Source organism: Pristis pectinata, chromosome 26 (assembly GCF_009764475.1).
Source record: "Pristis pectinata isolate sPriPec2 chromosome 26, sPriPec2.1.pri, whole genome shotgun sequence".
NCBI lineage: Eukaryota > Metazoa > Chordata > Chondrichthyes > Rhinopristiformes > Pristidae > Pristis > Pristis pectinata.
In genome coordinates this window covers 22,300,448-22,325,639 of record NC_067430.1, presented here as the reverse complement: position 1 = coordinate 22,325,639, position 25,192 = coordinate 22,300,448, and the positions used below count along the sequence as shown (strand labels likewise).

At 46.6% G+C, this 25,192-nt stretch overlaps 1 protein-coding gene across 2 annotated transcripts in view; it reads left to right on the top strand.

Annotated features, from left to right (window-relative positions):
• The first annotated feature begins 1,795 nt into the window (after nucleotides 1-1,795).
• Nucleotides 1,796-25,192, top strand: part of arhgef16 (Rho guanine nucleotide exchange factor (GEF) 16) — a 31,519-nt gene continuing 8,122 nt past the window's right edge. The window contains exons 1-10 of one of the 2 annotated variants that reach the window (XM_052039031.1): nucleotides 1,796-2,075; nucleotides 3,584-3,684; nucleotides 13,085-13,737; nucleotides 14,962-15,013; nucleotides 15,971-16,137; nucleotides 17,095-17,151; nucleotides 18,647-18,807; nucleotides 22,030-22,182; nucleotides 22,544-22,673; nucleotides 24,311-24,385. In XM_052039031.1, coding sequence (XP_051894991.1) covers nucleotides 13,174-13,737; nucleotides 14,962-15,013; nucleotides 15,971-16,137; nucleotides 17,095-17,151; nucleotides 18,647-18,807; nucleotides 22,030-22,182; nucleotides 22,544-22,673; nucleotides 24,311-24,385 — 1,359 coding nt within the window. In that variant the 5' untranslated portion in view covers nucleotides 1,796-2,075; nucleotides 3,584-3,684; nucleotides 13,085-13,173. The remainder of the gene's footprint in view (nucleotides 2,076-3,583; nucleotides 3,685-13,084; nucleotides 13,738-14,961; nucleotides 15,014-15,970; nucleotides 16,138-17,094; nucleotides 17,152-18,646; nucleotides 18,808-22,029; nucleotides 22,183-22,543; nucleotides 22,674-24,310; nucleotides 24,386-25,192) is intronic. The other variant, XM_052039030.1, reaches the window with a different exon arrangement.

Below are 25,192 nucleotides of genomic sequence, written 5' to 3'. Positions count from 1 at the left end.
GGGTCCATGGGGGCAAGTTTGGGAAGAGAAGCCATCAGTGGCAATTCTCTGACTACGAGTGTGACCAGGTGGACAGACTGCAATCCCCTCCAGCTGGGTGGAGGTGTAACGATCATATCACAGGTTGCAGGGTGTGCAGGGATAGATTACCTTTGTCACAATCATACAGAATGTCATTAGGAACTTGTTAAGACCTGTTTTATTTCTATGACGTAGGCCAGAAACCTGATTGGAGGAATTTGTACACTGAGGAACAATAAGCACGAATCTGGGAGACTAAAACTCCATCCCTGGAATTTAGCTCCATTATCCATTTTTGGATCTGATGTCCAGGGCTAAATTCACCTGGGAGAACACAAACTGGTCTCATCGACCAGCAGGTTAGCAGTAAGCATCGAGTGATAGAGTTGTTGATCCCTTCTCTCGTTTACAGGTCAATGGTCAGATTGTCTTTACCTGTATTTTCTGGTCAGGCCCTACTGGCCAATTTTCCACATTGTTGGGTTGCTTCAGTTGTTCTATCAGCTTGGCTAGAGGTGCAGTTCATTCTGGAGCATGTCCTGACACCATAGCCAATGCAAAATCCAGCAGCTCCCAGCGCAACCTGCCAATAACACACCAAAACCCAGCAGCTCCCAGTCCAATGTGCCAACAACAACCCTTAAACCAGCAGCTAACATCTCAGCCTGCCAGTAACATGAACATACAAATGAGGAGTAGGTGTAAACCACTCAGCCCCTTAAATTCCTTGACCATTTCACAGGATCACAGCTGATCTGACTGTAATCTCAATTCCACATTCCTGTTAATCTTTCACCCTCTTGCTTATCAAAAAACAATTTACCAATGTTTTAAAAAAATTTTTGAAGACTCTGCTTCCACCAGCCTTTGAGGAAGGCAGTTTCAAAGACTTACGAACTTTTAAGAGAAAAAAATGTTGCCTCATCGCGATCTTAAATTTTTATGCAATGACCCCAGTTCTTCATTCTTCCACAAGGAAACATCCTCTCTGCATCCACCCTGTCACATCCCCTTAGGATCAGAAGACACAAGAGACTGCAGATGCTGGAATCTGGAGCAAAAATTAAACTGCTGGAGGAACTCAGCGGGTCAGGCAGCATCTGTGGAGGGAAATGGACTGTTGACATGAAGGGTCCCGACCTGAAATGTCGATTGTCCATTTCCCTCCACAGATGCTGCCTGACCCGCCGAGTTCCTCCAGCAGTTTGCTATTTGCTCCTCAGGATGTTATGGTTTAACTGTCAGTGCATACTCTCGGGGCAGGCATGGTAGCGGTTAGCGTAACACGTTACCGCACCAGCGACCTGGGTTCAATTCCGGCCACTGTCTGTAAGGAGTTTGTACGTTCTCCCCGTGTCTGCACGGGTTTCCTCCGGGTGCTCCGGTTTCCTCCCACATTCCAAAGACGTACGGGTTAGGAAGTAGTGGGCACGCTATGTTGGCGCTGGAAGCGTGGCGACACTTGCGGGCTGCCCCCAGAACACTCTACGCAAAAAGATGCATTTCACTGTGTGTTTTGCTGTACATGTGACTGATAAAGAAATCTTATCTTATCTACAAGACTGGACTGTCCAACCTTTCCTCAAAAGGCAATCCACCCATTCCACGTATTGGCCTGGTAAAATTTCTCTGAACATCCTCCCTCAAATAAGGAGACCAATGCTACACACAGTACTCCAGAGGGAGCTACTGTTTTACTGTTCTTCTGGCAGACTTGACGTAAAGGATTTGAGAGTTTTACCTTTCCACTTGTACACCTGGTGATGACGTCAGGCTGAGTGACAGCGGCAAAATTACGGAAGTTTCTTGTGCTGAGCTGAGAGTTCGGGCGCTTCCCGCTCCCTGGAACCTTTCCCGGGGGAGTCGGCCGGGGGTCTGAGGTATCTCGGGTCCTCCCGGGGAAGCTCAGGTGGGAAGCTGGGAGTCCAGTACCGACCTCTTCCACCCAAGTGCGATTGGCGGGCAGGCGCTGCGTCACCGAAAGTGAATGGGATGAGAGGTTTCAGCAACACCAAAAGTGCAGAACAAGGGATTTGTAATTCCAAAGCTTGAAGGTAAAATAATTTTGCCTTTTATTTTCTGCTGAAAAGAATGAGTTCTAAGCGGAGGTGCGGCGGCGCTGATGAAGCTGGTTGAAAATTTTGCAACAATTGCTTCAGAGTTGCACAATGTTTTGCTGAAGTTGGCACAAGTTGGAGGCGGAAAGTTTTTTTTCCGCGCGTTCACAGGTGGAGCGAACCTGCGCATCTGGCGCCACTTTCACTTCCTGCTCTGGGAGGATTTTTTTGTACAGCCGAGGGGGTGGCCTGTGGAAATCAGGGTGGTCTTCTGGAGTCCCGTGCTGTTGACTTGGGGTGGGGCACTAACTTTCATTTATATAACTCCTTTCATGTAATAAATCAAAACCAGGCGTTTCACAGGGGAGTTATCGTTCAAAACCTGACTCTGGGCCATAAAGGTGAGGTGGGAGGTGAGGGAGTGAGGGAGGTACGGTACAGCGGGTGAGCAAAACCCTGGATCAAATAAGAAGGTCTTATTGGGGAAACATCTTAAAGAGAAGATAAGATTTCTTTATTAGTCACATGTACATTAAAAAACAGTGAAATGTATCTTTTTGTGTAGAGTGTTCTGGGGGGCAGCCCGCAAGTGTCGCCATGCTTCTGGCGCCAACATAGCATGCCCATAACTTCCTAACCTGTACATCTTTGGAACGTGGGAGGCAACTGGAGGAAACCCACACAGACACACGGGGAGAACGTACAAACTCCTTACAGACAGTAGCTGGAATTGAACCCGGGTCGCCGGTGCTGTAAAGCATTACGCTAACCGCTACACTACCGTGCCTGCCCCAAGAGATTGCAGATACTGGAATCTGGAGCAACACACAAAAAGCTGGATGAACTCAGCTGGTCAGGTAGCATCTACGAAGAGAAATGGACAGTCAAGACCCTCTCTTGACTCCAGATGAAGGGTCTCGATCTGAAACAGTGACTGTCCATTTCTCTCCTTAGATACCGCCTGACTTGCTGAGTTCCTCCAGCTTTTTGTGTGTTGATCCTAGAGAGAAAGCACAACTGCATTTATATAGCACCTTTCACCACCTCAAGACCTAGAGTTATACAGCATGGAAACATGCCATTGGCTACAGGCTCGTCCATGCCCACCAAGTCATCTACCTGAGCCAGTCACATTTGCCTATGTTTGGCCCATATTCCCCTGAACCTTTCCTATCCATGTACCTGTGCAAATGTCTTTCAAATGTTGTAATTGTACCTGCCTCTAGTTACATCTCAAAGCACTTTGTAGAAAAAAAGTATTTTTGATGTGATTAGTTATTATAATGTAACTTGGTGTGTCGTTATAAAATCCAGATTATGTCCAGTGATGGAAAAGCTAAAAATTAACTGGAGATCTGAAATGAAAAAAACAGAAGATGCTGGAAATACTGAGTACGTTGCGCATCAACTGGAAACGTTAGCTCTGTTTCTCTCTCCACAGATGTTGCCTGACCTTTTATGTATTTCTAGTGTTCTCTGTTTTTAATATTTGTTGTTGGCTTTAGGATAAGTCTCTTGTCCTTAAGCAGACCCTCAGGGTCGAGGATGACTTACTTCAACTCTGATTCTGATGTGACCGGTATTGGGCTCTTGGACTCTGCCCCAGGTAAGTCAGGGGGGAGTTGGTGTAGGGCCAGTGAGTTGTTTGGGAGTTGATGCTCTCCTTCTGCCATTTACTATGGGTTTCTGTGTGTTCCCAATACATGGACTTGAATTTCTCAGCTCCGTCCTAATGCACCTTCTCTGTCCTAAATTATCATGGACCAGGGAATCCCAAGAGTCAGTGGGAATGTTGTATTTTCTTGAATATGCTTTTGAGCACATCCTTGAATCTTTTCCTCGGTCCATCTGGTAGTCCCTTGCCATTGGCAGAGCTTGACGTAGAGTGTCTATTTTGGGAATCTGGTGTTGGGCATGCAAATGACGTGTCCTGCCCATTGGAGTTGACTGACTCTAATTAGGATGTTGGCCTGGGAGCAGACCTCTCCACTTCTCCTGGAAGTGGAATTGGTGGATTTTGTAGGGACAGCACTGGTGGTACTCTCCAGCATTCTGAGGTGCCTGCTGTGGGTTGTGGAGGAATCATTGTTGCCCAGTGGACCATAATTTTTGTGCCAGTTTTGAGATCTCGATCATCAATCACCTTGGGTAGCCAACTGTTGTTCTTTTGCGCAGAAGGCAATGGTGAAGCTCATCATTGATATCTGTCTTCATTGCGAGGTGGCTCCTGAAATGTAGGAAATATTCTGCATTTACCAGGGTCTTATTTGGGACCTTTATTGTGGGAATGTGGTGTTGTAAAGTAGGAGCAGACAGTTAGAGAACCTTTTGTTTGTGGATGTTGAATGAAAGGCTCATTCTCTAGTATGCATCAGTGAACAAGTTGGCAATGACTTGGACCTCAGTCTTGTGTGGTCTACCCAATTTTGTGCGGTCAATGAAGGTTGTGTATCATGTTTGATGCTGCCTCCTGGATTTCTCTTGGAGTTGACGAGAAAGATGAGGATTCGCAGTGCAGATCACATACACTGTAATCAGGACCGTTCTCAAGAAAGTAGAGTAGGTCCAATTATAGTGAGCTCAGAAAAGTCTCCCTGCTGTCTGTCACAGGAAATGTCATCACCAGAAACCACCTCAACTGCCTCCTCCCAGTGGTTGAAAAATTGCTTCCACATATCCAGAGACAAAATGAATGCTACCTTCACTTGTAGATGAAATATTGCTTGGGGCAGCAGGGAGAAAACCCCTTATTCTTCAAATAGTGCAATGGCACCTTTCATGTTTATTTGAGAGATTAGATGGACCCTTGGCTTGATGTCCCACCTGAAAGCTACCACTTCCAACAGTACAGCTCTCTCATTGCACCACAGTGGTGTGTTAGAGAGATGGTAAGGTTTGAGGGGCAGGTACAAAATTAGAAGTAGATAGATTGTAGGTGGGAGAAACTTCTTCACACAAGAGTTGTGAGACTGGGCAGGCATGTCAGGGCCCACTGCAAGGCAGAATCTATCAAAGTGCAAGAATAGGTTGAGTTAGGGATGAAAAGATATGGAAGCTGGGCAGTTGAATGCATTTTGGAGCATTTGCTCTTTCTCAAGTTGATGACGACATAAGCCAACAAACTGTCTCATCTCTAAATTTCTTCTGAACTTTCAAACATTGCTTTCTTAACTACATTTTTCCCCCAAACATTTTCCACATTTTTGGTAAATATTGCTTGATGCAGTCACCTAGATGTGCCTTTCTGGAAGATTTTAACAATCATGTTTGGAAATCTAAAAGTGTGTGTTCTCCCAGCCTGTGATTGAAAGTAAAACTCTTCAATGATTTTGGGTCAAGGTCACAAACCACTCTCCTCCCATTGCTCTTTGAACAGCTGGCAGTCCTGCTCACTGACATACCTGTATGGCATTTGATGTTGTTGTAATAATCATCTGTAAAAAATAATCAAAGTTGGTCAAACTAAAATCCAGAGAGATTTGGGCAGTGTTAGTGGATATTAGTGATTACAAATGTGGAAGGTGAAGTTTAGGAAGTCACAGGTCCAGGAGTTGGTGATCAGGCAACAGGTGTGACTGTTCCTTCAACATCACAGTTTGAATCCTGGAACTCTCTTCCCAGCAGCACTATGGTATTAGCAGAGTAGTGAGGGAGTGCCAGCATTATGGTTAGCACTGCCTTCATGTAGAATGATTGGCCCATTGATGAGGTGAGCATTGATATGAGATACTGTGCTTCCTCAAACTTGATCAGTTTATGAAATTGATATTGGTTTATTATTGTCATTTGTACCGAGGTACAGTGAAAAACTTGTCTTGCATACCGATTGTACAGGTCAATTCATTACACAGTGCAGTTACATTGGGTTAGTACAGAGTGCATTGAGGTAGTACAGGTAAAAACAATAACAGTACAGAGTAAAGTGTCACAGCTACAGAGAGAGTGCAGTGCAATAAAGTGCAAGGGAATCGCGCTATATTTCATGAAAGTCTGGCTGTCAGGTTGAGCCAGAAAACCCAATGGATCCCAATTCACCTGCAGAAAAATGCACATCTATAAAGAGAAAAAATAGGTTATTAATTTGGGAGTAACCCTTGAACAGAACTGTGGTCTTCTGTCGGGGAAAGACATTTCAGGGACAACTTCTATCCCGCTGTTATACGACTATTGAACGGTTCCCTACTACTTTAAGATGGACTCTTGACCTCATATTCTACCTTGTTATGACCTTGCACCTTACTGTCTACCTGCACTGCCCTTTCCCTGTAACTGTAACACTTTATTCTGCATTCTGTTATTGTTTTACCTTGTACTACCTGTAATGAATTGACCTGTATGATAGGTATGCAAGACAAGTTTTTCACTGTACCTCGGTACAAGTGACAATAATAAACCAATTTATCAATTTCAGTAGCAGCAGCAGCACCATCTCTAGGTTCAAGGTTGTAGGTTCAAGCCCCTGGCCCCTCGAAGCAAAACTTAGTCATTTCCCACTGGATTTTTCATAACCTGGTCTCTCCCCAGCGTCACAACCTGGGAACTGTCAGAAATCTCACAAAAATTTCTTTTGTTCTTCCATTAACATTTGGCATAGTGGTTAGCATAATGCTTTACAGCGCCAGCGACCCGGGTTCAATCCGGCCACTGTCTGTAAGGAGTTTGTACGTTCTCCCCATGTCTGTGTGGGTTTCCTCCGGGTGCTCTGGTTTCCTCCCACATTCCAAAGACATACAGGTTAGGAAGTTATGGGCATGCTACGTTGGCGCCGGAAGTGTGGCGACACTTGAGGGCTGCGCCCCCCCCCAAAAAAAAATCACTACGCAAAAGATGTATTTCATTGTGTGTTTCGATGTACATGTGACTAATAAAGATCTTATCTTATCATGGAGCGCACCTGAGCAGTGGACTTAAAGGATAAAAAGGGGTCTAACATAGCAGTTGAAGATCACCTATTGCAGATTACTCCCGTGCAGTGACGAGGGAAAGCTGCTTGAATAATTGCTTGTATTTTTCCTACACTGGATTTCATGAGTTACAGTTCTTTGAATGAAACTGAAATAAAAGTTGGGGCTTGCCACACCCTGACTTTGTGAAGCAATATTTTAATCATAATAACAGCTGTTGATTCCAGTTTGTTGTGACTTGATTGTTTGCACTTTTGCCCTCTGAAGCAAAAGATTGTGGATTCAAGTTTCACTCCAGCCTTGTGTACAAAGTCAATGTTGAGGCCCCAAAGTGGCTCTAAGAGAGAGCTGCAAGGCTGGAGGTCTTTGAGAAATTACATTGAACCAAGCCCCATTCTGCTCTGTCAGGTCTGCACAAAAGATGCCGAGGCACTGTTTAAGGACTGTTTAACGTGGGTTGAAGGAGCAGGTACATCTAGACTGAAGTACTAGACAATACCAACATATTATCAGATCGGTATTGGTTTGTTGCAACTTGCTATGCACAAAATGGCTGGCACATTATAACAGTAACTGCACTTAAAGTGCCTTCTGGGGTGCCCAGCGTACTGAAAGGCTGCAAAATGACTTTGTTTTCCACAACACCCCACCCACTTCACCAGTGGCATGCTGCAATTGTGAAAGGCGGGGGCAAAGCTTGATATGGGTCTGATGGCTGCGATCACACCTCCCTCCCTCTGAGTACCACATGAATATAGGAACTCTGAAGGCACAAACTACACTCTGCTGACCAAACTCGCTCTGTAAACATGTCAGGTCTTGACACAGTGATTATCAAGAGGCTAATCATTCTCGTGTTTCAATCCCTGGGACAGGCCAACTTCCACAAGTAGAATAGAAAGAAAGACTTCTGTTTATACAGCACCATTAACGTCATCCAGACTTCCCAAAGTCCTTCACCATCAGTGAAGTATTTTTAAAATGCTGATACTATTGTAAGGTAAGGAACTTGTGTGTGACAGTCTCCCATAGTGTGTTGATTGGGGTATCCCTGGTAACTGTCTGAGGATGAACCAGAGTGTTATGGTTGTGTCTGGTATGACCCTGAGAAATCCACCGACCAACACTTCTCTGCCTCCCCCCCCCCCCCCCACCCCTCCCTTCCTCCCTCCCTACCCCACTCCCTGCATCCCCACCCTCCACCCCCTCCACTCCCCGTTGCCCCCTGCCACCTCCACCGCGCTCCCCCCGCCTCGCCTCCCCTCACCCCCTGCCCCCTCCACCGCTCCCCACCCGCTCACTGCCCCTGCCCCTCAGCCCCCACCTCCCTCCCCCCACCTGCCTTCAAGTGCAGCCTCCTTACCTGTGAGAGGTGTCTGAACAGAAAATAAACTTGTTTACGAGATAACAGCCAGTTGTGACACAAAGTCTGAGCTCCAGAGGCTGAGGGGGCAACCTGATAGAAGTGAATACAATTATGAGAGGCAGAGATAGGGTAGATAGTCAGAATCTTTTTCCCAGGATGGAAATGTCAAATACTAGAGGGCATGGGTTTAATGTGAGACGGGGAAAGTTTAAAGGAAGGTTTGCAAGGCAAGTTTTTTTTAAACCAAGAGGATGGTAGCTGCTTGGAACATGCTGCCAGGGGAGGTGGTGGAAGCAGATACAACAGCCCTTCAGCCCACCACATCTGCCCAAACCACGATCCCAAACTATCTAATTCCTATCTGCCTGCACATGGTCCATATCCCTCTCTTCCTTGCCTGTTCACATGACACAGGCAAGATTGGGATCGTGGTTTGGGCAGATGTGGTGGGCTGAAGGGCCTGTTCCTGTGCTGTACCGTTCTGTGTTCTGATGTTTCTTTACAAAGAATGAAACATTCTTAAGTCTTATCTCTAAGATTTCTCTAACATGAGGGACAAATGTTAAATGGAATCATCAACTCTTATAATTCTCACCAGGTTTGGCTTATCCTGAAACTTATGTGATTGGGCCACATGCAGCCAATAATGAGAGGTTTGGATCACCTTTGATCCTGTTGCTTAATGCATTTAATTGGTTCTGACAAATGTGATGACCCCCTTGGGTGTTCCACCTATGCTCCCACCTTCCTCTCCTATCAGATTCCATCATCTTCAGCCCTTTATCACCTCCACCTACCACCTCCCAGCTTCTGTTGCTATTTCAATTCTCCCCTCCCCCATCTGCCTATCACCCCTGGATCCACCTATCGCTTGCCAGTCCTCGATTCACCCCTTTCCTTCACAGATGCTGCCTGACCTACTGAGTCTGTACAGCATCTTGTTTTTTTTTGCTCCTGATTCCAGCATCTGCAGTCTCTTGTGTCTCCACCTTGGGTGTTCTGTTAGCCGAAGAAGTCTGATGCTAGTTAAACAAAAAGGCTGACTTCTTTTTCTCCTAAACTATTAGAACTGATGGCTATCATGTCTGGTGGTCATTTTTCAAACCAGCCTGCTAATGATGTTGGCTGGCTATTTGACTGTGGAGGGTAGCACAGTTGGATGAAATATTGACTTTCCCTGCTTTTTAAAACATAAGTCATTGGGAAACATTGAAGAGCAGACGGCCAGATAGCTTCCTTTTCTTCCTCCTGTGCCCTCCCCCCAAACTGCCTTATTGGGCACTGAGGCCAATTTTAGTAAATCAACTTCCCCATGGCCTACTGACCAGTCTGGGAGAGAGATTGAGAAATGATGTTTTCTGGGCCTTGGTTCCAACTCTGGTAGGGATGATGCCATTTGCGGAGTTGATAAACTCTGGTCTAGATTAGATACCTGACTAGGTTCACGGGTGACCTCTCCCTCTGATGCAACCAAGTTCCATTCTAAGTTGCTGCAACCCCTCAGTGACCCAGATAATTATTTGCAGAACAATGTGTCTACTCGGGTGGAAGGATTGCCGTTCAACGACATCAGCCTGGTGAAGCAAAGCCTTTGACTCCCCTCAATACTGCTCGGTTCCAATCTGCCAGTGGCCAATGTTTTGAAGAACTGGAGGCTAAGGATGCAAGATTAACTCAGACTGAGATGAGAAGCCCAACACCAAACCACCCACCCCATCTCTCGAAGGACAAAACCTTATTTTGTCGATTGGTAATTCTGTCCAACACTGGGTCTCTGACAGAGAAGGTCTGAATGTCGGCAGCAGCCTTTGACCCTGTGGGTGTCTTCCAGCTAAAAATGCTCTTTTTGTTTCTGCAAAGTTCAAAGTGGCATCGACACCCACCTCTGTCATGTAAATTACAACCCAGGAGAACAGTCTGGGCTTTAAGAGGTCAGCAAACCTGCCTGAGCCTGAATTCACAAAACTTTATTTGTGTTTTGCCATCAGTGAACTAAACATCACCTGACCCTTTCCACAATTGTAATTGGTTTAAAGAACATAACAAATTAAGAGCCCTGCATTTATTAACCCTTTAAATTCCACCCAGTTAAATGTTGTCAATAATTTGCAAAGTGTTTCAGAAACAGTTGTTACAAGGAGTTGGAGACGCACGATATTAATATTTGATATTTATTTATTAGTCACATGTACATTGAAACGCGGCTTTTGCATTACTGATAATGTGCTGGAGTTGGCCCACAAGTGTCTCCACTCTTCTGGCGCCAACATAACCTGCCCACAGCTCCCAACCTGTACATCTTTGGAATGTGGGAGGAAACCAGAGCACTTGGAAGAAACCCACACAGACACGGGGAGAACATACAAACTCCTTACGAACAGTGGTGGGAATTGAACCCGGGTCGCTTCTGTTGTAATAGTGTTATGCTAACCGCTACACTACCATGCCGCCCAGACTGCAGATGCTGGAATCTGGAGCAAAAAAATAAACTGCTGGAGGAACTCAGCGAGTCAAGCAGCATCTGTGGAGGCAAAGGGATGGTCGAGACCCTGCATTAGGACTTAATGGTCGACTATCCCTTTGCCTCCACAGATGCTGTTTGACCAGCAGAGGTCCTCCACCAGTTTGTATTTTCCTGTAATAGAGCTTCCTCATTAAGAGACTAAATCTTTGTCCCTCCCTTTCCAAAAGTGGCTGACTCATGCCAGAGAAGACAAGCTCAATAGGCTCCAACCACCTCATCTTAAGGCCATGCTCCTTGTCTGAGTTTCAGCAGGCAATTTAACTACTGTGGTCATCAGAACCCCTGTCTCATGTTTTCTAGGAAGAGTTCCTGGGAGAGCAATCAAGAGCAGAAACAATGGGGTAATGAATGTTGGCATTAAATAAACTCATTAAATATACTTAAGACACAGTTAGATAGATTTTTGCATAGTAGGGGAATTATGGGGAAAAGGCAGGTAGGTGGATCTGAGTCCACAGCCAGATCAGCCATGATCTTATTGAATGGCAGAGCAGGCTCGACGGGCCAGATGGCCTCCTCCAGCTCCTATTTCTTATGTTCTTATGTACTCTGCAACCCCCAACTCCCCGCAGGGAAACAATATTCCCTGAAGGTGCTCTGTTACCGCTGGTCCCGATTCTCCTGCCTGAGCTCCAAAAGACACTCCCTTGGTGGTCACAGAATACTTACAGCTTTAAGGGAGGCCATTCAGCCCTTGGAGTCAATACTAGCTCTATGTAAGAGAAATAAAATCAGAAAAATGCTAGAAAGGTCTCAGACCTGAAACATGAATTTTATTTCTCTTTTCATAGATGCTGCCTGAATTTTTCCACTCTTTCTGTTTTATTTCACATTTCTAGCATCAGTAGTTTTCTTCATTTGCATTTATTGTGCAAGAGAAATTGAGCTAATCCCACTCACTGGCCATCCAGACAGCTGTGCAAATTCTTTTCTTTCTGTGACTTCTCCACCTCGCTTTTGAATGTGACCACCCTCTGGATCAATAAAAGTTCTTTCTTGGATTAGATTCTTTTGCCAGTCACCTGCATTCTGTGTCCTGTAGCTCAAACCCTTTCCAACAATGGGAATAACTTGCCCTCTGTGATTTTAAATACCTTGATCACATCCCCTTGCAACCTTCTCTCTTCTAAGGAGCATAATCCCACTCCAGTCAATCCATATCACTATAGTCCCTCATCACTGGAATATTTTTATCAATCTCTTCTATTTCTTCGCGAAAGCCTTTACATCTTTCCTAAAGTGTGGCCCCAAACCTGGATGCATTACTCCGGTTGTGGCTTTGACAGTATTTTTTTTAAAGTTTCAAGATTTCCTTGCTCTTGCATTCTGTGCCTTCATTCCTAAAGTCCAGGGTTGACTAGATTTTTTTTAGCCATTTTCCCTCTACAACCAGGAGCAGATGATTTATCCACTTTAGGTGCAGCTAATATCTCCTCTATATCAATTTTTATTCCATTCAGCAACTCAACGACATCTTCCTTTGCTAAAACAGCAGGAGCAGCTTTCTTCCTTGTTGAAGGTAGATGTAGAATACTTACTTAAAGCCTCAGTCTTGCCCATTGCCTCCACGAGTGGATTTCCTTTTTTGTTTTATTATACCTACACAGAGATATAATACATACCAATTCACCTACCAGGACATGTTTGAGATACAGGAGGAAATGGGATTATGTGGCAGAAACCCATGTCCTTACCAGGAGAACATGCAAACTCCACACTGACAGCACCCGAGGTCAGGATCTAACCCAGGAGCTCTGAGGCAGACACACTGCCTGCTGTGCCACCTAAGGCAAGAGTACATCAAACACAGCAGGAGGCTAAAGGGGAATGTTTAGACAACGGCAGTATGTGCGTGCTGTTCATCTGAGGCCTTTGTCAATGGGAAGACCTTTCAAGAATGAGCAACTTTGCATCAGGGACCACGTACCTTCCAAGAATGAGATACAAACAAGAAGCTGGAGGAACTCAGCGGGTCAGGCAGCATCTGTGAAGGGAAGTGGACAGTTGATGTTTCAGGTCAAGATCCTTCATCTGCAGTCCATTTCCCTCCGCAGATGCTGTCAGACCTGCTGAGTTTCTCCAGCTTCTTGCTTGTTGCTTCCTTCCAAGATCACTTGACCAGAGCAGAATGAAATGATTTTGGTGACCAAAGGATGTGCATTTAAACCAGGGGTGATTTTGTATTTCTTTTCTCTCATTTTCCCTTGGTTAGGGGGAAGACACGTTTGGGATTGAGCCACAACAGCTCCTAAAGTGTAGAAGCTTCACGAACTTGAAGACTTCCACAACTGAGCCAGAGAAATGTCTCAACGATACTCGGACAGTAACCTCGAAGAAAAGTCCCAGGCCTTGCTGCTGGAACAGAAGTTTGGATCTGACCTGCAGATTAACCCTGACGCCGAGAAGTTGAGCCCGACCAATGGGAAATGTTCTTTGTTGGGACTGGACAACCCGGCACTGTCCAGCGCCAGCTCCATGCCGTCGCTTTCAGACGTACCGAAGGTGGTTTTGAGCACAGAGAGCGCAGCGGCATTGAAGTTGGGAGACCAGCAGATCATTCCCAGCAAGCTGGCTGAGAACACCAAGACCAGGCGGCGGCAGGGCAGGTCGCCAATGGGCAGGCAGGACAGCGGGCGCAGGGAGGTCCGCAGCATGCCACCCACTGACCTGTACTACGAGGAAGGGAAGGAGGCAGGGGGCTCAGGCGGGACCCTGCAGCGCAATCGGCGCAATAAGTCGTACAAAGTGGCGACCGGCGGCTTCACCGACTTCTCAGATGAGAAGGAACTGTTGCCGGTGCCCACGCTGATGGCTGTCCCAGAAACGGCAGCTGTGCAACCGGCTCGGAGCCCGGGCAGGACCAAGGTAAGCGAGGCCAAGGCCCATGCCCTTTTGTCACAGCTACACTGTGCTTCGTCAGCCATGAATAAAATGCCAGCGATGTTCGCTATTGCTGGTAGCACTCGTGATCGCTGATGGGGCTGGAGGTGTTGGTGACATCTACTGCTGCCTGTGGAACACTGGGGTTGATGCACTTTACATCTGTCCTCTGGCTCTAACCTTTCCACATATATGCAAATTTCATAGAGTCATGAGCAACTAATGAGATGCTGGAGGAACTCAGCGGGTCAGGCAGCATCTGTGGAGGGAAATAGACAGTCGACGTTTCAGGTCGAGAGTCCAGATGAAGGGTCTCGACCCGAAACGTTGACTGTCCATTCCTCCAGCATCTTGTTTGTTGCTCCAGATTCCAGCATCTGCTGTCTCTTGTGTCTTGGAGTCATAGGCTGATACAGCACAGAAACAGGCCCTTCAGTCCACTGATCCCATGTGGACAATCAAGAATCCATTTTCACCCCAATCCATTTTATTCTCCCTACGTTCCCATCAGCTCTCCCCCGAGCCCCTCCCAGATTCTGTCTCTGACTTTATTAGTTACCGTGGACAATTAGCCTATCAACTGGCACATTATTGAGATGGGGGAGGAAACTGGAGCATCTGCAAGAAACCTTTGTGGTTATGGAGAACGTGCAAACTCCACACAGACAGCACTGAAGGTCAGGATCGAATGCAGGTCGCTGGAGCTGTGAGGCAGCAGATCCACCAATTCGAGGAAGAATCAACTGGCTGAAACCAAAATAAAAGCTGACAAACTGTGTTCCTCTTTCCACACATGCTGCCTGACCTACTGAGTGTTTCAGCATTTTCTGTTTTTATTTCAGATTTCCAGCATCTGCGGTTTTTTTTGTTATTATTTTCATTGGCTTCCTGCTAGGACTAGGCCCTGATAGGTCGGGTGCCCGAGTGCAGCACAACCTATCCTGCTGGAACTTGGGGCAGAGGGGTAGGGTGTGGAAATGTAACCCCAGGTGTGTAGGGGGTTAGGGAACCCTAACCCTACCCTCTGCTGAGGTTATTAAAGGGGAAAGGGTGGTTGAGAATCCAGTAATTAATGGATAATTAATTAAACAAGAATTAGTATAGTTTAAGGTAAGAACAGTAGCTATAGAATAGAAGCGTATTTACTGAATTGTCTGATATTCTGGATGCTTTGCTGATTTTGTTATTTTAAAACTTCCCCCTTCCTAGCGGACTTTGGGACGGAAGAAAGGCCCCAGAAATCGGAGCTCCTTTAAGGATGGTAAGGACAGCATGTGTGTGAGCATCAGTTCAGCTCTTGCCTGTCAGCAGGGCAGAAAAGGGGGCTTTGAGGCTTTGGAGAGAGGTCATCCTGGGAACTAGATTTTCAGATGGAGTGGGCTGGACCCAGAAATGGGATGGATCCGGAAATTAGATAAACAACTGATAAACTAAAAACAGGAACTGCCTGAACGTGAGAGGGAGGAGGGGAATGTCTTGGGGATCCAGAAGAGAATGAGGCAGGAGAAAGGGGAAAGGAGACCCGAGTGAGACTGGGGAGAGAGAGAGTAGGGGTCTCAGAGTGAGGAGGAGGGAGTGTGTTAATGACTGCAGTGAGACTGAGCAGAGGGTTTAAGGGACCCCAGTGAGAGGAGGATGAGTAGGAGACTCCAGTGAGAGTAAGCAGAGGCTATAGGGGAATCTGCTGAGAGAAGGGAGGAGAGTGTCAACACCTTTGGGACTGAATGGCTTTTAACTGGAGGCAACGCAAGGTATGAGCTTGTTAAACTGGTACGTCGTTGAGACATATTCAGGATCACAAACTAGCTGGGGGCTGTGGGATTTGTTTATTGTCTGTTCTGGATCCAATGCAGTGAGGAGTTTTAATGAGCTGATTTGTAATTCAGAATAGTTCAGCAAACTCCTTGAGCAAACCTGTTACATTCCCCATCACCTTGCCAGCCTGCCGCACAGCCCATAGCGCAGGACACGGCACTGAGCAGGCCCCTGGAGCAGGATAGAATTGGTTTATCTGAGAGCTGTCTTTATCAGTCAACAATGGATGCAGGCCAGCCAGCAGACAATCCCATCCTGGGGGCTTTCCGCCGTTTCCTCTTGGAAGGCCTGGGGGGCTTGTTCCAGGGTCCGGAGGGACTCGGTAACCAGGGGGCATGTGGGTTTGGGCCAGGCACTCTGTACGAAACTGTCAGCTCCTTCCTGAGTAAACTCCTCTCCTCAGACCCGAGGCTGTACCAGGAGGTGCGGGAGAGGGGCCTGGCCATCGTTCCGGAATCAGATGACGACTTGTTGGACGACACGGAGCACTTGGAATCCACGGAGCCCAATGAGAATATTGTTGTTCAGAATTACCGCCCACCACAGATGACCTGGAGCCAGTTACCACAGGTGAGTTCTCTCACTCCAGGGCTTCTTCCTGTTTATCTGGTGCTGTGCATTTCCTCTGTTTAGTTTGTCGTTTCTACTTTTGGGTTTACTTTGCACCCTTTGCACCCATTGCACCATCCAGACTAATAATGTCAGAGCAGTGCCAAGGGAGAGCAGCACTGCCGCAGGCACTGTCATTCCAGAATCAGGTTTATTATCACTGACGTATGTCAATTAAATATGACAATTAAAACAATGCCCCTTCAGCCTGTTTTAAAGATCCTGTTGGCAATTCTTTTATCAAGATGCCAGAGGGGTTTTCCCTAGTATTTTGGGAAAACATTCCTTTCTCAGACCCAGTGGCTTGTATTTATATCCTGCCCTTAAAGGAGCAAAATGTTCCAAGGGTGCTTCACGGCACGTTACCGAAGAAATTTACACAGAACCACAGATCGGGATGTGGTCAAAGGAATAGAATGGAAGGAATGTTGGGAGGGCTGGAGTGGCCAAGAAAGTTCAGATAGGAATTCCAGAGCCAAAGGTCCAGGTGCTGATGATGAAGTGATCAAATCAGGAATGGGCAAGGGTCCAGGGTTTATCCTGGAGATTTCCGCAAAGGGAAGGAATTCTAGCAAGAGGTTGTGGCCAGTGGATTTTGAGGAAAGAACTTGAACAGCAATCCGCCCTCTGCTTCTACACTTTACACACAACCAAAAACAGATCAGCTGCTTTTTTTTTCCAATCATGGGATCTTACTGTGTGGAAAATTGCTCTACAAAACAGCGAAGGCAATTCAAAGGCACTTCATGGGTTGTAACATTCTTTGCAATGTCCTGATGTGAAAAACAGCATTTAAACGCAAGCTTGTGGCAAGTTCCTTTACCCTTTGTGTTCTGCTGCTGCTGTACTGATGTTCCAGGGCTCAGGTACTGTTATTGATAAATACCTACCGACAACGTTGCTTCTGCCTGTTTGCAGGTTTTAGAGAAAGGGATTCTGCACAGGCTGTCGACTGAGGAACGCAAGAGACAAGAGGTGAGCATTGGAACATAGGAACATTGCCAAAACAGAGAGGGAATTGTGCGAAATAACCAAAACAAGAAAGGAGATACTCTTAAGTTGCCATCAGATGAGAGAGTATGGGACAGCTCCAGGTGAGGGGTCTGGCTCTACAGTATTGGGCAGCTCCAGGTGAGGGGTTTGGGTCTACAGTATGGGGCAGCTCCAGGTGAGGGGTTTGGGTCTACAGTATGGGGCAGCTCCAGGTGAGGGGTTTGGGTCTACAGTATGGGGCAACTCCAGGTGAGGGGTTTGGGTCTACAGTATGGGGCAGCTCCAGGTGAGGGGTTTGGGTCTACAGTCTGGGGCAGCTCCAGGTGAGGGGTTTAAGCCCTCAGTGCCAGTCATTGCTAATGGCGATTAAAAATTGGATCACGAGGATAATTTAAGAAATCGTTTGGTGATGCACTGTTGGGGTTTTAAAACCTTGTAAAGTGGGAGGGGTCTCCAGTGGATGAACTGCACTGGGCAGAATTTCAATGAGTGAGTTCCATGTGCATATATTTCCTCAGCATTAGAATACCATTGGCCGCTGTAATTGAACGCAAAGACAGTTTCAGAAGACCTGGTGACGTAAGCAGTGCCGGGGCCTCTTGAGGGCCCTGATTAGATGCTGTGATTTGGGTAGTGCTGGGGTAGACTGAGATTGTGACTTGGGCTTGTCTGTGGCTGCACAGAATATACAGCACTGATACAAGCCATTTGAGCAGCAGGTTTGCCACTTTGTAAACCCTTCACACACTCCTCTTTCCGTAACCCCATCAACGTACCCATCTTTTCCCTCTGTGATCAGCTCAGCCACTCCCTGTTCCATCTTTGCTCCACTCCTTGTGCATGTCAGATGTTCCTAAATTTCCTGCTGGAATTATCACCATCAATGTGTTCTCTGTGTCTACCTGTGAAATCCTTCCAACGTTTCAATGGCTTTGATGAGGTCATGGCCTTCCCTTGCCATGAGAAAGAAGACCGAGACTACTTGAGTTTTTCTGATGGTTCTAACTCCATCTCATAACCCTTGCTTACATGTTCTGAGATATAGCAAACTGTTCAGCATTCCTAGTAGTGCCTAACCAAGGAGTGATACTGATTTAACAATTCTTTCCTGCTTTAGAATTCTATCACTGTTGGGATGTTTGGTGTTGAAGGGCATTGTTGGGGTGGAATGGAGGCAGCTGTACACTGTGCTGAACACTGGGTGTTTGATCCTTGCAGCTTAAAGCTGACAGAGAACCTTCTCAGTCCTGGAGGGTGACTGAACACTGCCCAGTAGTTCCTGCCAAGAAATAAACCGTGAGCTAGGATTTTTAATGAAAACATGATTGGTTTCAGATACAATGCTTTCTAGGGTAGAATATCTTGCAGGTACTCTCACTCCAGGCTCTTGTGACTTAAGGCCACATTGGAAGTGGGTCCAGGCTATGTCCCACAGGTGAGGGCTAATTATTGAGCTCCATTCCCCTCCTCTCCACAGGCCATCTTCGAGATCATTGTGTCTGAGTTCTCCTACCAGCACAGCCTGAATGTCCTAATTGAGATGTTCAAGAACTCAAAGGAGCTGCAGAAGACCATGACTACGACTGAACACCACCATCTCTTCTCCAACATCTGTGACATTCAGGAGGCTAGTAAGAGGTGAGATGGATGAAGGAAGGGGTGGTGAGGGAAAAGGGAGTGGAGAGGAGGAAGGTTGGAGAGGGGGAGGGGAGAGTCTCTGGATCTGTGCCATTATAATGTGTGGTGGGATGCACATTCCCTGGAACAAACTCTAATCCATTGAATAATCCCAGTTTGGTTTAGTGATGGAGAAGCTCCCGGTTCATTATCCAGGGTGTAAGTGCACCAACAGCTTCAAGTAAAAGCCCTGCTGGATTAGTTTAGGATTCCTGTAAATGGGTGATTGGTGGTTGGTGCAGACTGGGTGAGCTGAAGGGCCTCTCTGTGCTGTATGTGTCTATGACTCAATAATTGTTTTTGAATTAGCCCTCATTGTTCTCATGTGAGAAGTGATGTGGGAGATCTGATTTAGGTCACGCCTCTAAACTCTCTTCACCCCCGAACAGGATATCCTAGACGTTTTCCCCTTGGTTCCTGTGAGCCGTTGGGCATGGCAGTGGTTTAAAGAGTCTGTTGCAGTGCAGAGTATTTTACCTCTCTTCTGTGATTGCTGACATTGCTAAACATATCGAAGTACAATTCACAGGCACTAGGTAGCCCCCTGGCATGCTCAGGACTGAGTGGGCTACTTGACTGCAAAGGCATCACAGAAATTGAACTACTCTGCAATAACCTGACACTTCTCAGCAAGGCTGTAGTAGTGCTTGCCCCCTCCATCCCAGGAGCAGGAGCATTTAAACCTATTGTGCACTTCAGCAAGGTCCATGGTGCATGTCATGGCCATCACAGGTGAATATCCCACCACTGCTCAATGTCTAGATAATGGTAGGACCCTACAATGACCCTACAGTTGACATAACTAGAAACTGCCTGTCCCGGAAGAGTTCAACTTTTTACTGTCCCAGAGACTTTAATTTTAGAGGAACATAAATATAGTTTGCATAGATCACTGCCACAAACAGCTGGAATGGAAATGATTGTGTTATTCCTCTGCTCAAACCCAGTGGGTAGACTCACACATAATGAAGTGGTGAAGTGTGACAGGTGGACTTTGCCCTCCTTCTGTGCCACAATGTTTCTCTGACCTTGCAGCAAGATTCAGTGTCCTCTGGAAATGGGGAGAGAGAACTCCCTGGCAGGTTCACAGGCGGCACTGACTCCAAGCAAAGCCACCCCAGTGAAATCCAGTTTGTCGGCTTTGCAGAGCTTGATTGGTACTCCAGACCAACCCTGTAATATGATCACTCGTTGCAGAAACGAGCGGCACATTGTGTCTGCAGGTCAGGCAGCAACAGCCCTGCACAGATGCACCGTTCACCAGGACTGGCTGACATGTGCACCACTCTGCCATTAACTTTGCCCCCTACTTACAGCTGATCTGCTGTTTGCAAACAAAAAGAGAAAAACTTCTCCAACCAAGCTACATTCAAGGCCTGGTCTGTTTCCAACTTTCACTGGAATCAGCCTTGTAATGTGTGTAGTGCTCCTGTCCCAACTTGCCTGGATCAGCCACTGGGGGAAAGAATCTCATTCACCTTTCACCTCTACTGTGTTGTCCCGATCAGGTCAACTTTACAGGCATCTGGCATTTATATTGCACTTCTTGTGTAGACAAACACTGATGCCACACCTAGTGAGGTGAGTTAAGGCAGATGATGCAAACCAAGTCAGGGGTAGGCTTTAAGGAGCATCTGAAGGAATGAGGTTTAAGGATGGAGTTTCACCTCATGGCCAAAGCAACTGGAGGCCTGGCCACCAGTGATTACAATTGAATTCAAGAGCCTGATTTGCAGGAGTGCAGAGATCTCTCACAATTGTAGGGCTGGAGGAAGTTACAGACTTAGTGAAGGGAGAGGCCATAGTGAACTTGAACATAAAGGATTAGAGTGTTTTTTTTAAATTGAATGGGTAGGAGGCTGTGGTGCAAATCGGACATGGGTGGCAGAGTTTAGGATGGGGGGGAGTTAATGCAGAACAGAAGGTGAGAGGAGAGGAATGAATTCGAGGTGACTAGGGTGGGTAAGATTAATAGAGGCACCTCCAATTTCAGAGAGAATTCAATATTAAGAGGTAGATTGCTGCCACTGGGGTAACTATTAATCATTGGATTCACAGAGATAGAGGGGAGATTTGAATTTCTGGGCAGTACAGGACACCAGTCACATCACAGAGGCTTGTGAAATGGCAGAGAAGATAAAGTACAGAAAAATGTACAGGACAGAGAAGGTCCTGAATCCTAATGCTTGGAGTTGCAGAATCTTTGTGCTCATTTGTTCAAGTCACCCTGTCGGCATGGAGTCCACATCCTTTAAACAGATGAGATCATCCTCTAGATTTGAATGGATGTTGATATCATCAGATCTGAATCTGTTGATAGGGGCATAGAACTGATGGTGAATTGCTAGGTTTCTGGTTACAGAGGTGGTGAGCTGATGGTAAACTGGCTCCCCACTGGTGCCTCTTCAGTGGGTGAGGGTAAGGATGTTGCTGTGACACTTGGTGAGTTACCAGTTTTTGAGGAGGTCATATTTTGCAGCCATTTCATTGGCTCGGAAGTGAACTGCGGACAAATGGCGACCATTGAGTTGGCTCTGTGACTTCCCTTCATGCCTCTCCCGTGACTGTTTTCCCAGGTTTGTGAAGATGGAGCTCTTGCCTTTCTCAGCTGTCGGTGGTGGGGCCCAGAAATGGAGCTGAGCCAGAGGCTGCATGGTGGCGAAGTTGTGTCTAGTTCCCAGTTGATGCCACGTGTTACTGTGAGCAGCTGGATGCCCTGTGCTGGGGCTTGCACAGTCAGATGGCACACTGTACGTTGGTTTCCAGTCCAGCCTCATCATAGATATATTTTCAGCTGCTCAGGATTCCGCGGTCTGGAATCTTCCCCTCCATCTTTTCTAACATGTCACTTGTACCCGAGCTCTTTGAATGAGCTTTTGGTAATCTGTCCGAATACCTCATTTCATGGGTGGTTTGATGTCACAGCCGTGAAGTATCTTGGGATGTTTAATGTGTGAAGAGTGCTAGGTAAATGCAGATTGTTGTTGGTGAAGGTGGAATGACAGCAACCTGCAGAGTTCAGCGTTGCCATTGTTGAGTTGGCAGTGACTGAGTGCTCGCTGTCAGTGAGGGAAATCTGCAGACTGGAAAGGCTGTGTAAATTTCCAGTAACAAGTTAGGGAAGAGAGTGAGGAATGGTCACTACTTCCTTTATTTTATTGACAGCTCCATGATTTTCCTTAGGTTTTTTGATGACCTTGAAACGCGCCACAAGGAAAATCCAATAATCCGGGATATCAGTGACATTGTGGAACGTCATGCGTTAGATCACTTTGATGCTTATGTTGTTTACTGCTCCAATGAAATCTACCAACAGAGAACCTTGCAGAAGTTACTGTGAGTACAGATTGGACTAATCCAAGACTTGGAATATCCTGAAGCCATGTATTAGCTGGGGTTGTTACCCCACTGGGTCACTGCTCCCGGCTCTGGTTAACATCTCAGTCTCCTCTTATTAACCCTCTAAGATACTGGAAAATATCTGTGATTGGAATCATCAACAAAAGTGCTTTATTCATGAAATAGCTCATAATGCCTCTGGAAGTCTCTGCACGTGCTGTAGAAGCCCAGAGAACAGTTGGTCCAATGATACATTCCTTAGAGGAGTTACAGTCTTAAAGCAACAATAATTGTCCACAAACAGATATTGCAAATGGTACGTATGTTACAATTGATACTCTCCCTTTTCCTTTTGCAGCAATTCAAATTCACAGTTCAAGGAGGTTCTGCAGCAGATTCAGAGCAAGCCAGAGTGTGGAGGCTTGCCCATCATCTCCTTCCTGATTCTGCCCATGCAGAGGGTAACTAGGCTTCCACTTCTGGTGGATGTAGGTTAAATTTTTTTCTCTCTCTCTTTCACGCTTGCTCACTCGTTCTTTTGCACTGTTTTGTGCCAGGTCACTGATGGGCAGCGGTATTGACTACCCTTCCAACTGAAGGCTGACAGAATGTAGAATTGTAGAGCACAGGAACAGGCCCTTCAGTCCACAATGCTCTGCCGAACTAATTAATGATGTGAACTGTTGTGTAACTTTGACCATGCTTTGTGAAGTGGACAAGGGGAGTGGAGTGACTGGCTTTGGAACTGCTGAGACCCTTGACATTTCAGGCCTACCTGCCTGAGGCATACAGGTGGATTGAGGTGAACCTCTGCCGAACTCTTGCCCTGCAGGTTAAGAGGGAATGCTGCACTATGGAATAGGGTGTGAGAGGGCCACTCGTATTCCAAGTGTGGCTTTGGTACCAGTATCACAGTATTTACAGTACGGATACAGGCCATTCAACTCGTCTGCTCAATGCTGCTCTTTATATTTCACTCGAGCCTCCTCCCATGTTTATCCAACCCTGTTAAGAAGTGGTTGCCCACAACGATGCGAGTGAATCCCCAGTGCAGAGCCTTTAAACTGAGACGTGAAGGGGTTGCTTTGCCTCTTGGAAGGTGCAGTTGTGTTGGAATTTGCATTCTGAGTCTTCATTGGGTTGGGGTGAATTGTTGAAAAGGTGAGGTGGAATCTCCATTTTATTGTTTTTAATGGTCCCCCCGTCCCTTCACTGGGGTGGCAGGGCTTGACTTGGTAAATGTAAGGAACCACCGTCTCCCATTACCACCATATTCCCTCCCCACACCTCAGATTCATGGCCAACATTCCTCCCATGGCCAACAGCACCAAAATGCATTAAACACTGCAGATTGTGGGAGCTCACTTGATGCTAATTTGTTGCCATTTTTGGTCAGTGCACTTCGTTGTGATGCCTTGGGTGTAGGGAAATTTCGGGCATGTTGAGAGTGGGAGTGTACTAAATTCAGGGCTGACTATCCATTGGCATCATTCATGTGATGTATAATAAAGGGTGAAAAGCAACAGGTAATTGTACCCTACTCCAGCAATGGTTTACATGAAAACCCAACCATACCAAGTCAATCAGAAAGAGACCTACAAGCTTGTGGGGTTGGAGGCAGATGCTTGTTGGTCATATCGCAATTTTGTCTCAGTTGTAACCAGTAGCATCTTTAGGAGAGCCAGCACAAGGTAGTAATTACGAGGGAGTGACACTGTTGGACGAGAGGTGTACTCTGGATCAACAGTCCCTCCTGATGTATGGAGTCTTGATCTCTGCTGTTTGAGACTGCATCCAAACTAGTCAAGCTGTTGACCCTTGCTGGGGGAATGTTCCACACCCTTTAAATACAGAGTGAGCTGCCCACACAGCACTGAGCTCCACAGTTCCCTAGTAATTTCTCAGGTTATTTTTGTGCTGGTAAGTGTGGATTGACCTGTGCTGCCTTGAACTCCTGATTCCTGGGCAGCTCGGAGGAAGGAGGCAGCCAGAGAAAAAGAGCAAGTGCTTGTCTCTTTCTGGAGTGGCCTGGATTTGGGGATTCCTGAATTTGGAACGATCCCTGCCACCATTGACACTTTGATATCTGTGCTCTCACGCTAAACCTTCATCAATTGTCTTTCAGACGATTTGTCAGAAAACCAATCGTCTTCAAGCGGAATATGATGCAGCCACTCGAGCACTGAAGGCCATCAGTAAGGTACGACCGGTGTCCCCCATCTCCCACAGCCAGTGTCCCTGCACCACCAGAGCAGGGATGGAGGGATGGGTGCCAGCTCAGCTGTTCTGGTTCTCCTGCGCCCAGCAAGTTCTCTCAGTCCTGAGGTTGTCCAACATTTATTTCCTGCTCAAGTCTGGCAGGCTTTGCTGAGGGTCTCACTCCTCGTCCTTGTTGAACGATACCGCTCAGACCTGTCTATGGCCCTAGTGAGTGCAGTACTGAGGGAGTGCCACGTTACTGGAGGTGCTGTTGTTTGGATAAGATCGTAAATTGAGGCCCACCTATCGTATTGAATTGAGTCCTGGGCAAAAGGTGTAATAGTGCTGGAGAGGGTACAGAAGAGATTCACCAGGATGTTGCCAGGGATGGAGCGTTTCAGTTATAAGCTGAGACTGGAGAGGCTGGGTCTGTTTTCCCTGGAGCAGAGGAGGTTAAGAGGGGACATGATTGAGGTGTATAAAAATTATGAGGGGTATATTTATGGTAGACTGCGGGAAACTTACCCCTTATCAGAGGTGAATAAACCAGAGGACACAGATTTAGGGGTAAGAGATTTAGAGGGGATCTGAGGGGGACCTTTTTCATCCAGAGAGTGCTGAATACCTGAAATGCACTGAGAGGGAAAGTGGTGGAAGCAGAGTTGCTAACAGCATTTAAGAAGTGTCTAGATGAGCACTTGTATCACCTAGGCATGAAAGGCCACAGGCCAAGTGCTAGAAGATGTGATTACTATAGATGGGTGCCCACAGGTCAGCATGGAAGTGATGGGCCCAATGGCCTGTATCC